This window comes from Malurus melanocephalus, unplaced genomic scaffold (assembly GCF_030028575.1).
Source record: "Malurus melanocephalus ecotype Western Australia unplaced genomic scaffold, MMel_1.1 scaffold_117, whole genome shotgun sequence".
Classification (NCBI taxonomy): domain Eukaryota; kingdom Metazoa; phylum Chordata; class Aves; order Passeriformes; family Maluridae; genus Malurus; species Malurus melanocephalus.
Window position 1 is genome coordinate 1,934,208 of NW_026623349.1, and position 15,735 is coordinate 1,949,942.

At 39.6% G+C, this 15,735-nt stretch overlaps 1 protein-coding gene across 1 annotated transcript in view; it reads left to right on the forward strand.

Moving 5' to 3' along the window:
- FRMD3 (FERM domain containing 3) overlaps positions 1-15,735 on the forward strand; it is a 69,021-nt gene that overhangs the window by 20,767 nt on the left and 32,519 nt on the right. The window contains exons 4-5 of the mRNA XM_057370034.1: positions 11,949-12,046; positions 13,271-13,394. Of these exons, the coding sequence (XP_057226017.1) occupies positions 11,949-12,046; positions 13,271-13,394 (222 nt within the window). The remainder of the gene's footprint in view (positions 1-11,948; positions 12,047-13,270; positions 13,395-15,735) is intronic.

Here is a 15,735-nt window from a genome sequence, read left to right on the forward strand (position 1 = left end):
CTTTCTCTTTATCTCATTCAGCCCTAACTATTTCAACAGGTATACATATAGCAGTCTGAATTTTCTCTTGTCTATGTTTTTAGGATCACAAATAAGGTAGTCTTTTCAAAGTACGATAGGCCTTAACAAAGCGACTTAGAGGTGCAATAKATTTTTCAAATACAGCTGCTCTGGAGGGTAAGAATTCTTGCTGCTTATGTTGGAATTTGAAATTTTTGCTGTGAAAACAGAGCTGTACAGCAGCTCAGTGGTACTTAATGAATGGGAGCTTTGTCCTTCATACTGGCCATTGTGAACATTCTGTTGCTCTGGGCATTTTTCCAAGAAGTGTACACGGTGGGGGCCTGTAGGAAAGTAGCAGCTCTTTTGAGCTCTGCACCAGCTGTGCAGGACTGCACATATGCTTTAACGCCTTATTAGTGAGCAGGCCATGCTGCTGACTGCTGGCTGCATGCTGCAGAAGCACTGAGTGCCTCAGCACTTGTTGCCTGAGGCTCTTCATAGATGCTTTCCCTGAGCACTCCAAGTTCTTGTGCTCACGAGCCACTTCATGAATGTGGATGATACCATTGTCACTGGCCTCTTACTGAAAATTCAAGAACAGCTTGCGTTCTGCTGAATGGTACTTTTATAGTTTGTATAGAACAGCTGGAGCATGCTGTTCATATTATGGCTGTGTATCTTGGATTAAAKACTGAAACTGCTCAGCTGAGTGAACAGGTTGTAAACCACGAAGTCAATGGATTTTCATTATTTGTTACCAGTTGTTCTTGGATAAACATCCTACCTTTTATGAGCCAGARTATAAACTTTGTGTAGACTTTTCTCATTCAAGAGTCTAATTAATTGACTTTTTAAAAAGTTTTTGGATATCCTCCCAGGATAAGTTTTATTGAAATGCAAAGCACCTAGAATTGGCTCACTGACATGTATTGTGCTGTGAGTATGTTTTTGTCTTTTCTGGAATATTTCAAATGAATCTTTAAAGTCAAGTTGCTGTGTGGAAAATGGGTTACAGTCTTTTTTAAAAAGTAATGCTATTAAGACATTAAAAAGGAGAAATAATTTGGGACATCATTAATTCAACATGTTTTTGTATCTGATCAGCTTAATAGTTTCCTAATCTTGCTGTTTGGGAGGCTTTGCTTTGTCTCTGCCTATGTCTCTTATACAATGACAAAGTATAGAAAATGCTGCTAAAATGAACAAGAGAAGTGCAGTCATGTAACTCACCTCTGAGAATTTGCTTTGTGACAAAAACAGAGGGTCAGATTCAAGGTGATGCTCTATGTTGGCTGGAGTTATTTTTCTTTCCTTGAATTGCAGTGATTGGTGAAATATATTCATTAGCATTTGACAGGGCACGGTCATGAAACCTTGATGACTAGTTGGCTTCTTGGTAGATTTTTGTTTTCCTTTTTTGTTTTTTTGGTGCTGCTGTGTTCATATGACAATCACATTTGTTGTGGTATGTTCTTAAGATATTTTTAAAATAAATTAATAATATCACCCTTTGACTTGAAAGCCATACRTACTTCACAGCTCAGTGAGAGTACCAAAGCTTTTCATTTCTGTGACTATGTCTATGCATGTCAGAGCTGCTCTCATGCTTCTTCAACTGGGTGGAAATCTGATGGATGTCTRTGGTGCCCATTTAAATAATGAAATTAAGACTGTATTCTGATTCTGTCACATTGCCATACTACTCTTTGGTTCAGAATATAAATTAACCCTATGGTTAATCTCTCGTGTRGATTATTGTCGATGCAGTCTTTGTAAAATCTTTATAGGAGTTAATCTTTAATGAAGCACCTTAGAGACATCAGAGAGACAAATGTTAAAAAGAACTGGGTTTATTACTTGTCCATAGAGGTAGCTGATGTAAAAAAATCATCTATCCAGTAWATGAATCTCTGTGTGTATGGTGTAAAGGTTTGATTTCTGTGAAACTAGTGCAACATGGGTAGAGACAGTACTCAGGATTTAGACTTCACTTGCAAGAAGAATATTTAATAGTTGTCACCGCAGATTACTGATGCTTCATTTTGTCCTGCCTTTTATAGGCTAGGCTTGACTGTAGTCCTTGAGTTACATTGTGGGTTAACATGAGAAACTATTTTTGGAAAATGAAGGTAAAGAATGAATGACCTAGCTGAAGTTATCACTATGTCTATGATATTACAGAAAAAAACCCTGTAGTAGTCTGAAAATACATGCACACTGCACATTCAGAGGCCAGGAGTGCCTTGGGCAACAGATGATGCTGTGTGCCTGTCTGTCACTGCATTTTATTACACTGCTAAGGACACSTGTGAATATTGTCAGTCACATTGTACCTTTCCAGCCACTTACTTTCATCTTCTCTTGTTCTAATTAACAGCTGCTTCCACAGCTATGCTTTTGAAAGAAAATGAGTACCTGCCTTTGGATGTTAAGGCACTCTGAGATATTATTGCTAAAGGAAAAATTCTCTGGAAAATATTTCTGCCTCTCACAGTAGAATGAGGCTCTGTGTGGTCCTTGCTTACTGCTTTCTCTAGAGTGAGCTGGTGTTAGAATGGTAGTTCATGAGTGAACTTCAGTGACCATGGGGGTCATTGCCTCGATCTCTCTTGCTTATGTAGTAATAGACTACCTGCAACACAACTTGCCAACAAACTCCCAATCCTCATGCACTTCWGTGCTTCTCAGCTCATCTTAATGGGTGTCAACATGGATTTAGAAGATCTGACCTAATTTTTGGGAATACTGTTTCCATAGCAGAGCATGCTGAGGCTTCACATTTGAAACATGCTTGAGAAAAACTAAAGGTACACTTCTCTTTTTAATTTGCCAGTTTTTTCAAAGCCTTTTAAAAAATTGTGAATAGAAAGTGGCAACAAGGATTTAACTTGKTTTTTTTCAAATGATTTGGCCTCCRAATGTGCCTGGAGGTTCAGCAGACTGTGAATCAAGCAGTGTATATCGATTTTTGAATGATTTGTATGATATTTTAAATAGAGAAAGATGCTCAGCCTTAGCAGAAGAGCGATGGTCCTCATAGCATGTTGACCCTGACTGGATGCCTGGCACCCACCAAAGCCCTTCTATCACTTTGCTCCACAGCTRGAGAGGAAATATCATGAAGGGCCTATGAACTGAGATAAAGACCAGGAGAGATCACTCATTGATCATGGGAAAGAAGCTAGAATTAGAGATATTAATTGAATTTATTACTAAAAAATACAGAACAGGACACAGAGAAATAAAAKAATACCTCAAAAATGCCTTGCCCCCCCACCTCTCCCTCTTTTCCAGCTCTACGTGCTCCCTCAATGGCACACAGAGGTGGGAAATGAGGGTTATGGTTGGCTCATCACAAGTTGTTTCTCCCACTGCTCAGGGAGAGAAGACCTTCCCCTCCTGAGGGGTCCCTCCCACAGGAGACAGTTCTCCATGAACTTGTGCAGCATGAGTCCATCCCACAGGGAGCAGTGCTCCCCAGGCTGCTCCAGCATGGGTCACTCTTCCATGGGGTGCAGTCCTTCAAGGACAGGCTGCTCCAGAGGGGCTCCTCTCGCCATGGCCTCCCATGGGTTCACAGCCTCATTAGGAGAGGAGGCCTTACTAGGCCTCAGAGCCTAATTCTAACTAMGAATTAACTTGGTCAGAAAAGAGTTTGAGATCATTGAGTCCAGCCTATGACCTAAAACCACCTTGTCAGTTAGACCATAGCCCAGGTGCCACATCTTCCCTTGTCTTAAACACTYCCAGGGACAGTCACCCCRCCACCTCCCTGGGCAGCCCATTCCAAAGTCTAATCACCTTTTCTGTGAAGAAATTYTTCCCARTGTCCAGCCCCTCCCCTGGTGCAGCTTGAGGCTTTGTGCTCTTGTTGTTCTATGCCTGTGAGGGTGGACYGWCCCTCACCTGGCTGTCCCCTCCTTTCAGGCAGCTGTGGAGARTGATGAGGTCTCTGGGCCTCCTTTTCTCTGGGATAAACAGCCCCAGCTCCCTCAGCTGCYCYRCAGAGGATTTGTGCTCCAGACCCTTCACCAGATGGGCTGCAGGGGCACAGCTGCCTCACCATGGGCTACAGGRGAATCTCAGCTCCAGAGCTGGGAGCATCTCCTTCTCCTCCTTCTCCACTGACTTTGGTGCATGCAGATTTGTTCCTCTCATGTGTTCTCATCCCACTCTTCTCTGGYTGCAATCACAACTGCACAATCASAGTTTTCTTCCTTTTTCTTAAATCTATTACCACAGAGGCATTATTTCCAYTTCTCATTGGCCCAACCTTGGCCAGTGACACGTCTGTCTTTGGAACTGCCAGGGGCTGGCTCTGCTGGACATAGGAGAAGCTTCCAGCAGCTCCTGACAAAAGCTGCTCCAGTATCCCCACAGCTACCAAAGYTTTGCCATGCAATCCCAGTACACTCCTTTATGCTGTGACAATCACTTYTGCTCCATGTATGGTATGTGGAGGATATCAGGCTTTTCGGAATGGTACATCTSTGGCTTTCTAGGTTTGATGGTGTATCACTATCATGGAGTGAAGTCAGGACAAAGTCCTCCAGTTTCAGAAAATAGCATTTAACTGGTGTCATTAATGAGARTAAGACCTGCCAGTTTTTTATTAAGCAATAGCAATATGACACCAGATCTTCACATCTCCCCTGTACCCTGACACACACATCTGTAAAATATGATTTCTGTTTCTTTTGTTTTTAAATCAGCATTTGYATTGTAGCCTCACAGGACTGGGGTAGAGGCCTTGAATACATACAGTTTTGGTATTACTGTAAATTTCCTTTTCTCCTAATTTTCTTCTTTTTTTTTAAAAAAAAAATCTTCTTGATTAATTCCCATTGTTTTTCCAGAAAGCATGATAGCTTGATGGGGAGAGAATGTTTTATTTTGTTATTTGCATGGAACTGTGTGCAAAAAAAAGGCTATTCTATAGCTCATTAAATTGCCCAAGGTTATTCTGCTGGCAGGGCATGCAAGGATATCAAATTGCTATGAAGAAAGTTTTAACTGCAGAAATCATTCAATCCAGAGCATACACAGCATCCCAGCAGACTCTATGGAAAGCATAGATATTTTTGCTCTGTGCATCTCCTCTCTGTTCTTGTTCACAGACCAGAGCCCTGGGAGAGTCTGCAGCTGGGAAAGCCTGAGATGCTGTGCATGAGCAGGATGTAAACAGTCAAGGGAGTATGAACAGATAGATCCAAAGACTGATCATGCTTGGGCACAGAATTTGATTTTGTTATTTATTTTCAGTGTTCTTGTTTAGGTAATAAATAAATCAGTGKTTTTTATTTCTTATATAATAAAGCATCCCAGGGCCTCATGCTTTCTTATCTTCAAATCCCTATATTATAGTGGGTATGCATAATTAAAATGAGAGCATTTAAAGTCATTCAAGGTCCCAAAGGAATGCACTAAAATKCTACAGATAATACTGTATCAGCAGTAATCCATGATCACTGAAAAAAACAGCTCTAGAAGAGGACATGGGTGAATAGGTGGAAATAAACAAAGATGGATTATTTCAACTACSTTTCATCATGGCCCTTTTTCCTAATACATATTTCGTAATCCAAGAACAAGTTCTTCAATGATTAGTCTGTCATAAATCAGTGTAACAAGTACTTTGATACAGGAAAAACAGATGAAAAAATTGTTAATTGGATGTCATATAAAGTGACAAAGACAGGGTGTTTAAACTTAGCACAGTCAGTGACTAGTACRATCTCAAACAGCTGTACTTGATATTGTCGTGTGTCTGATGCTTTTCCCTCCAGAAGAGGAGACCAGCTGAGGTTAATAGTGCTCCAGCTGGTTGTTAAAGCCTGAGCATCAAACAATTTATTTGCAAGTTGGAAAGCTGTGCAATAGGTTAATAGCTCTAAGGTGAGTCCATAGGAACCAGGCCTGTGCCCCTAGCCCCGTTCCAGACATCATTTAGAAATACCTCTGCCCCTCTTGGTACCACGTTCTGCTTTTCTGACTGAAATGTGCAGTCATAGCTGGGCTCTGATGTCTCTGAATGTCCACTTGTCCATTTTGGCTTTATCAAAGCCTTACTGGTTCCTGTTAAGTGAGTTCATAGTTTTAATATTATTGGAGTCACAGTCAGATTGAACAGCATTGTTGCCTTTCGTCTGGTCTTAGAATTATGAGGCAGACATGGTTAAAAGGATAAAAGGATTTTACCTCAGTATTTTAATAGGATCCTCAGTGCACARCTCTTCAAGGTGGAACATGTCGAGGTGTGCACCCGTGTAAGGCACATACAATTTTCATAGACCTTGCAAATTAGAATATATGYCTAGAATCCCCCAATAAGAAACTTAATAAATGAAGTGATGTCCCCCTGTTCTAAAGAATGCCCTCCCCAGATGAAGCTAGAGCCCAGTTTACAAAATATGTTCAGAGAGAAGGTTTGAACCGAGGCTGAAACCTTGGATGTTGAGATAGCATAGTGCTCACCAGCCTCCTACTGAGGGTTTTTGTTCTTTCTGCCTAGCAGAACCCCAAAACTAAGTTAGAACATCAAACATGTATGGGTACAAAGAATATATAAAGAGTATATATAGGGTATATGTAAAGAAAAGGCAAAAATCATCAGGCATCATCATKGGTCTTAAAAGTGAATGATTCATTGGTAAGAGCACTTGAAACTGGCAGGCTTGCAGATAGCATTCAAGGTGGGTAAAAAATTACCCAGGAGGGTCATATTTTTTTTTTTGGTCGAGGTTATGCTTGAGGGAGAAGAGACTTTTTGCATGTTCAGAGCTCTTCTTGTGGTCCTCTGAGGGGAAGGCAGAATGGCAGTGACGATGGAGTCCAGTTGTGGTATATTGCAGGAAAAACTATTCCTGTGCTGTGGTGGGGCTTTTATATATCCAGGAGCCAAAATAATGCTTGTCTCTTACCACCCTTTTGTCCACTTTACTCATTAGAATAATTAATTATTATGTAACAATGAAGTTTTTTTCCCCTGTAGYCAGTGTTGTCAAGCAACTCACTGGGATGGTAATTTACCACCCTTTTTCCAAGGAAAAACCATATACCATAATGCAGGCACTGGCCAGCTCTGAAGCCAGGGCAAACTAGCACTGCTAGATGCAAAAGGCTGTCATAATCCTGGCTGCAGAAGTGAGAGGTTTGAGATTACTGAAAACCTATTATTAAAGTTATCTTCTCACCCCAAACCTAGGGCATAAAATTAAGTATTTCTTTCTGGAGGAATAGTTTTGGTGTGGGTTTGTGTATTTRGGGTTTAATACTAGGTATGTATGATTTCGGCAGTATGGGAGTGACATCAGTTCAGAATGGAGATACGGAGTGCTGGTACCTTCATTGTGTTTTGAGTCCTTAGCATTTGTCTTTCTCTCCAGAAGGCATGAAACAGTGGGTGATTCTTTCTACAGGTGCCTGTCAACACAGAAGATAGTAATGTTGTTTCTCAAATAAGCTAATAAGGTTGTTCCTACTACTTTTGATATTATATATTTGAAGAGAGTAGAATTTTCTTTTTTTATTTTTTATGTTTGGATGAAGATTATGCTTTGAAGTCATGATAGATATGCCTCCAGTTCCTAATTCCTCTGCTGGAAGTTGACTTATGACTGATCAGATAGGTTGAAAGGGCAGCTGTTGCTCTACTGACACCAGTGTGGCATGCTTACTGACATGTGTATCTGGTTTACAAAAAAGGAGGTGGGTTTAGACCGTGCTAGCTTGAACAGAATTTTCATATTGCTTCAGAAAAGCAAGAAAAACTAATAGATTATCTCCTTCCCACCCAAATTTAATAAAGGGTTTCTTGAATTCTTGTACTAGGAATGTTAAAACTTGAATTCATGACTGTTTATTTTAGTATTATTTCCTGGATCTGTTACTCATATTTGTCTAATATATTTTTTTCTTTCTTTTTTTTGACTTGGTAATATTGTTTTTCTTCACAACCTCCTGAGGCAGTTTCTTCCCTCTCTGCTATGTGAGGTGCTTTCTTTCCTCTGCCTGAAGCAGATTTCCCTCTAGCTCTAGTATTGCAGGATTCAGTGAATAGCAGCCCTGCATTTGCCTTTCCCACTACTGTCATCATTTGACAAGACTTGCTCTTATTCCCCCTTAGTCACCCCCTCGCCCTCTAAGGGAGGCTGTATCCTCTCATCCATTTTAGCTCTTCTCTGTTAATCAAGCCCAGCTATGTCCTACTCGGGATGCAGAGATTAGTGCAATGTAAAACATACAAGGTGTGATTACTTCAAGGCTTTAAATAGGAGCTAAATGACCCTCTGTCCTTTTCACAGTATCATTCCCAATGATGCCCAACAATTTCTTGACTTTGATTTTGGCTCCTGTTGTACCCTGAGTTGATGATTTCCAAACTAAGAGAGTGATGACTTTTCCTTAATTTAAAAGATATCAAAATCCTTCTGAAATATTAGTGGGTAAACAAGAAATACATTTTAGAGAAAATAATTATTTTTTTCTATCACAGAATGAATTAGGTTGGAAAAGGCATTTGAGATCATTGAGTCTAAGCTATGACTTAACATCACCATGTGTTAAGAGATGAGGAGTATCCTCACCAGTGCTGAATACAGAGGGAGAATGACGTCTCTATTCCCACTGGACACATTGTTCTTGATAGAGTCCAATTGGTCTTCTTGGCCACCTGGGCACACTGCTGGCTCATGTTCAGCCTTTTTCTCTGCATGGCACTATAAAGCATAGAAAATATGTTCTCTTAGTTATGACATTGCATACTGATATGTAGTAGGTAGTGTTTAGTTGAGATTCATAGGCTTTGGCAGGAAACCAGTGCTCCTGCAGTGTGCTTGATGATATCTGTTGTGGAAGAGAGAATGCCAAGTTAGTATTCAGAGTAAAATGCAAGGAGAACTCAAAAATTCATCTGGGTAGAAGGGCACCTGACCCAAATATATTGTAAACACCCTCATCTGCCCTCTGCTGCTCTGCACCTGAGTATGCACAGTGTGCACCATGGAAAAGAGCTGTGGGTTAGTCAGACGCCGTGCTGAGATAACAATGTTTGAAGAATTGCTGGATCTCTGGAGGTGACCATATCTGTCAGCTAGAAAGACTGCAACAACACTGGGAGAAACATTTTCTGTGTGAATAAACTGAGTGAAGTGACTTGAACACAATAAAAAAAACACTATGAGGCCAAATCACAGAGTTTGGCTGTGGGAACGTTTTCTTGCCTCATTGAACACCTTAAAATAGATAAATTGTCTGTTAAGCAGCTAGCAATGTGGTCTTTGGGGGTCATGATGCCTGTTTAAAAGCAAAAATAGATATTGCTGACCCTTAATCTGCATGGCAGGAAAGGCTTGGCTAACCTGAAGTTGAGTCATCTGTACTGCAAGCAGATAATAGATGGAAATTAGGTTATTCCAATGAGAGACATTTGTGAGTGTAAGCACTGAAGCAGAAGTTTACTAGCTTCTTGGTAAGCTTGAATACTTTGGGCTGTAAATCAGATTATAAAGATGTGGTGGGGCTTCAAAAAAAAAAAAAAAAAAAACATCTAAGGTGGGAGGACACAAAAAGAAGAAAATCAGATATGTTCTTGCAAGTTATTTCTGTAAGTGTATACAATTTTAAGTACATATACAAATCTTAGTGAGTCTAGGAGTCAGGTATACATCCACAAATATTTGCTGGCCCTGGACATAAATTACTATATCAGGATTACAGAAAGATCTGAAGTTTAGCCAGCCTTTGGCAAAACTTGCAATAATGCCTTTCAGTCAAAAAGACATTTGTCTTACTCCTTTGAAAGAAATCTTAATATCTTAGTCCTGTTCCAGGCTGCCCTGTTTGCTTTGAAGATCTCAGCCTGTCTTTCTAGGAGAGGCACTCCAGCCTGGCTCTTCTCTGGATTTGTTCCAACAGATCTATGTCTTTCTTGTGTTGGATACCCCACAGTTGGATGCAGTGCTCTGAATGGGTCTCACCAGAGCAGAGTAGAGGGGCAGAATCCCCCTCTTGCCCTGCTGCTCACAGCTCTTCTGATGCAGCCTAACACACAGCTGGCTTTCTGGGCTGTGAGTGCCAACTGTTGGCTCATGTTGAGCTTTTCATCCACCAGCCCCTCTAAGTCCTTCTCTTCAGGCCTGCTGTCATTCAGTTCCCTATCTGCCTGTATTTGTGCTTGGAATTGCCCTGATCCACATGCAGGACTTTACACTTGAAGTGTCCACCGATCCGCCTCTCAATTCTGTTAACGTCCCTCTGGATGGGATCCCTTCCTTCCAGTGCTGGCAAATGACACTGAGGATCTTTGACTGTGGTCAGCAATGAGCTATTTGCTTAGAAATGCCACATGTTGAGCTGTTGACCTCACAGCCTGGCTAACAAGCCATGCTCTGAAATCTTGGGTGGGATTTTTTTGGCACGGCTTAAAAGCTGTGCACAGTTTGGCCTCAAGCTAATGGTCACTCTGGAGAACTGTGTCCTATTTTTTCACCCTGGAAAACCTTACCAAAAAGTTTTTGGATAGCGACTGTTCAACTGCCCAAGTTTTATATGGTATTTGCATTAATATTCTGAACATTTTCTGGTACACTGTCATTGCCAATTAAGAATTTTTACTTCATTTCACTGATGCCTTTGGTTCATTCAGCTACAGGCAGTTCCTCTGGGATCTACCTGTAGGATAGCAGTACCAACATATGGAAATGAACTAGTGAGCTGTTACTGGACATTGATTACAGGAAAAAAAAGGGATTGCAAAATAAAAAAAAGGTCATGAATTGCAAGGCTCTTGCAGAACTTGTAATGCAGTGAAGGGATGCGTTCACAATGAGAGAAAATTGCTTTTCTCAGTTATAACTATATTCCATTTATTGTATTCAGTAAAAATCCTAGGAAAGGAGGACAATTTCTCTTGCCCTTCAGATAATATTTCCAGGCTTGCTCTTGGAGGTCATGGTACAAAATAGTCATTTAGACAAAATATGTCTGACATCAGTGTTATTCATAAAACACATTTTTATTGGCTATGCTGTATGCTGCTCAAGGTTGGAGATGACTGGCTGCATCAAGGAATATCCTGAAGGTCTGCAGAAGCCACTGAGCCTTGACAGAACCCTCTAGATGGTTGATTTTGTCTAGTTAAAGCAATGTTTAAATAGTACGTTTTCCCAGAGGGCTGAAGCTGCCAAAAGGTGTGGTTGCAACCAGCCAGGTGCTGGGAAAGAAGCTGCGAGTGAGTAGCTGGGCTGTGAACTGGTCCATCTCTGGGAGGCTGCTCTGCAGGGGAGAAAGCAGAAAAGAAACTGGTGACCTTGAAGCTGTGCTGCTCTGCTTGCTATCAGAAATAAAGCTTAAGGATTCTCTGTGGTAGAAGGCAGAGGATGGATAGAAGGAACCTATTATTTTCTTCCCCCCATTTCTTTGGAGAAAGAGATGAATGGGAGAGGTGACTCCTCCCCAGGCAGGTCCCGTATACCTGAGGCTCTTTAGGTCTCAAGAAGTTATGTCTGCCTCTGAAGTTCATCTGGAATTCTTTTCAGAGCAAACAAAACCAGAAAAGGAAAAAAAATCTCCACTGTGGTCACTGTGCTATTTTGCCTACAGCAAGAGAAAGATTTCCTTGTGTGAACCTGTATATAATGAGAGCGAGGGGTGCTCAAACAAGCTTACATTACCATAATTTATTTCACATTACTAGTGAGCATTGTGATAGCTATATATGTTAAATAAAGCATTTTCTGTGGTATTTCTTAGTGGGTTTTTGTTACTTTTGCTCTTGTTATTTCACTGTTACTGAAGAAAATCTATTTATATCTATTTTTGACTTTGCCTTTTTTTCCTGCCATTTAAAATAACAATAGATAGATCCAAAGTAGTTGCACAGCTGGTTAAATCTATGTTGCAAAAAGATAGCACATTATTCCTTAATTTTTTAAATTCTATTTCAGATACCTCTTATATCTGCAAATAAAAAGGGACATTTTCCATGGCCGTTTGCTGTGTTCCTTTTCTGATGCTGCCTACCTGGGTGCCTGTATTGTCCAAGGTAAGCACAAGCAGAGGCTTCTTTGAGTTCTTCACTCATATGTTGCTCAGTAAAAGCAATACAAAACTGTTATGTGACTATAGCTAGCAGTAACTTTCTCTTGTTGTTGTTCTGTTTCCCTCTGTTGACATGCACTGTGAAGTGTTGTAAATAATTCAACTGTTTAGCCAATAAAACCAAACTGAAGCTTGATGAAAAATTAAAACCAAGAAGTTATCTTATTGTATCTAAGTGAAAAAGTATGGCATCGATGTTAGATTCCACTTAACAACAAAGCAAAACTCCACTCTGAATCCTAAGTGGAAATGTTGCCTATTCAATTTGCGTTAAGCAGGAGAAAGTGTGATTCAATGCTCTTTCTTATGTTAAAGAAGACCTGTGTGATCTGAGAAAAATAGAAAGTGTAATTCAAGGGGAAAGAAATTTTATTTTATTTTCCCTATTTTTTTTGTTTATTCTCCCTCTGTCTCTCCAACATTTGCTAAAGACCAAATTCACTTATATGTCTTGTRCGGAAAGAAATAATCATCCAAATGTAAGTAAATAATCATCCAAATGATTAAGTAAATCATATGTGTGGAAGTTCCCTTTATTGTGCCTTAATGTGAATGAAGCTCTTAATGTATTACAAGGCAGCAAATCCAAACCAAAACTGAGCCCAGGCCTCATCAAAAGAGGCTCATTTAGAAAATTAGAACACCAAATACCATGTTTGGGTACCTAARTGGCACATCTTTTAGAAGAGAAATGAAGTTCAGTGTGGTACCTTAATTAATATTATGGACTGTGTTTCTCTGCTAGAACAGAATTAGGACCAGTCCATACCAGTGAGGATAAATGGTGTGAAAAAGAGGAGARTTGAGAGCGCCTTGTTTTAGTTCTGCCTGGTACCAGAATGATACATAGTCAAAGGGGAACATTGCCTGTGCTTCTCCTTTACAGAGCAGGTTTCTGCCATAGAAAATAGTTTAGTATCGCTAATTAATGCAGTAGTTAATAAGACATTGAACTTCTCTTGAAACTTATAGATTGAAGTGGCAATTATAAGGATTTTGMTGTTTCAGCCAATTATCAATTCCTTAAAGCAGCACTTCTTGACAGATGATGGATTCTTACTGAGCATGGAAGTACCTTGAGTTACACTGCATTTACTGACTTCTTCACTGATTAACTAATGTTGCAATTGGATTTTTCTGTTTTGTTTTGTATTTTGTATCTGTTTAGCTGAGCTTGGTGATTATGATCCTGATGAACACCCAGAGAATTACATCAACGACTTTAAGATTTTTCCCAAGCAGTCGCAAAAGCTCGAGAAGAAAATAGCTGAAATGCATAAAAATGAATTCAGGTAATTTATAATGCTGTTTGCTAGAGAGACACATAAGAAATACTTATACCTGTTTCCAAGTAGTGTATGTTAACTTAGCAGAGCTTGTTCCATGAATTATAGTAGAAGCTCTACCAGTATGCTGTCTAATAGGCTGTATTTGGAAATGTGGTTTCAGCTTAGAGGGTTTTCTTTGCCTGTTAACTTCATTAATCATAGTTGATTCCTGCATGACTGCTGGTGATTTAGGCCTCATTTGCTTGAAATGTAGGTCTGGTTAGCGGGAGCAGCTCACATGATCAGGGCTGCTCTGTTTGATTAGTGGAATAAAGTCTTTCATTTAAGGATCACACGTTTTTACTTGGAAATTTATGTCTRCAGCACAACTTGAAAATTCTTGATAGATACTGACCTGATTGAAACTATAATTAGGTTATTTMATCTGTAGGTGGCTAACACAGTGGTGAATTGCACAGAAATGTATTTAAGTAACTTCCTTGGAAGCTAAGGAGGTGAGATACAGAAATCTGTCCTAAGCTTTTAATACGGTAACGAATGGGAAAGGAGAAAACAGGTTAGCCCATCTTTTGGTTTCTAAGTTAAATGAGTTACAGGAGAGAAGTAGCAGTGAGCTGTGCAACTATACCCTCTTCAGGGTTGTCAGTGAATGACATGCACAGTGTCGAGAGGGAGCTTTCATGAGGCCCTGGGCATTTCACTCAGTTGAGGATAGTTCTTGGAACACAGGGAGAGGAATACCCTGTGCAGAAAATCCAATGAAAGCAAGTCATTAATCTCATAAAGTAGAAGGACAGTTTTTATTGCAAGGCTACAAGGCTCTTAGCACTTGCTTATCCTGTGTTTTATTTTCATATTTCAATATAAGCAAAACAAAAAAGAAAAAGATAAAAATGCCTTTTCAGGAGAGTTAAAGCTTAAAACACTTTTTTTTTCTCCCCAGAAGCCTACAAAATATGTTTTTGAAACAAGGTGCAACATTTATGACAATATGCGTGTCACTATGAACGTGTCTTCTCTTTTTTCCTACCTGAAACCTATATACTTACTTTGTTTTTCTTTCAGTGAAATGATGYTTTAAATGGCATGCATCTAACATTTTTAGAGCAGTCCAGCCTGCACTGTACACAGACCCATAGCAACAGCATTTTAAAATAGGAAAAATAATTAATTTTACTGCACTATTGTTTCATGCAGTGTCTACAGATTCCCAAAGGATAAATTCAACCTTTAAAAATCAAGACCTTTCATCACTTAAGCCAAGATGCAAATAAAAAGACTGACAAATTCAGTCTTTTAAGAATAGRGTAGTGCTTTAATTAAAGTTAGGAGAAGAGAAGGAAGGGTGGTAGGTCAGTGCTGGTGGGTTTTATATTTCATAACATTGGGAGAGATGTATTTTTCTGTGGTGGTTTGCTTTTTCATTTATGTGTAATTCTGCACATCCTTTGTGAATGTAATCATATAGTTCCTCTCTTATGGATAACCAGACAATTTTTTTAGGTAATTTTTTAAATCCTGTTAAATGTTGATGTAATCTGTCTGATCCTGTGACAGTAAATGTTATAACCTTTCACACAGACCCCTCTGGGATTCTCTAGGTTCTGAATTCCTCCCATCAGTGGTTGCTCAGCATGTGAGGATATCCCTGAATTTCTTCAGTAGTCTTATTGTGTGACAGCATTTGTTATTTCTTTTTGGAAATCAGATGATATTGGGCTGACTTTTTGGGGTTGTGGATCTGCTGGTTCCTACAAAAAAAAAAAACAAAAAAACCAAAAACAGGAAGGGCTTGAGGCATAACTATAATTTATAAAGTAGAATTCTCCTCTTATATGCCAGTGATATGTTCCTTAATTCTCTTTCTATTCTATATTTTACCAATTCCTATGTTACMAATTTCAGGTTCAGTGGTTGTAGCACTTTGCAGCCCTTACAAACTGCCATCTTTCTTTTCTATTTTCTTTTCTCACATCAGCATCAGGTGGGCCTTATCCATTTGTCTATTTTCACAGAACAAAGACAGTTTCAGAGCTGTCTGGGTAGCTGCTATCTGGCAATTTCCCACTGTAGCTCTATCTTCCTACAATTGATCATCCTCCTATATTTTTTACATCAGACACTCACTAATGACGCAGAAGTTTAACCTTTTTCTGGACATTTAATTCCATGGATCTGTATTCTAGCAGTACAAATTAATAAAACATATCTGACATATAATGAATAATATGTGGAGAGTTCCAGAGGKAGATGATCAGATGTACATATCTAGCTGGGAAAAAATGACAGGAAGAGCCAGGCTTCTCTATGGTATTAATTAACACTTCTGTTCCAATGCATTCTT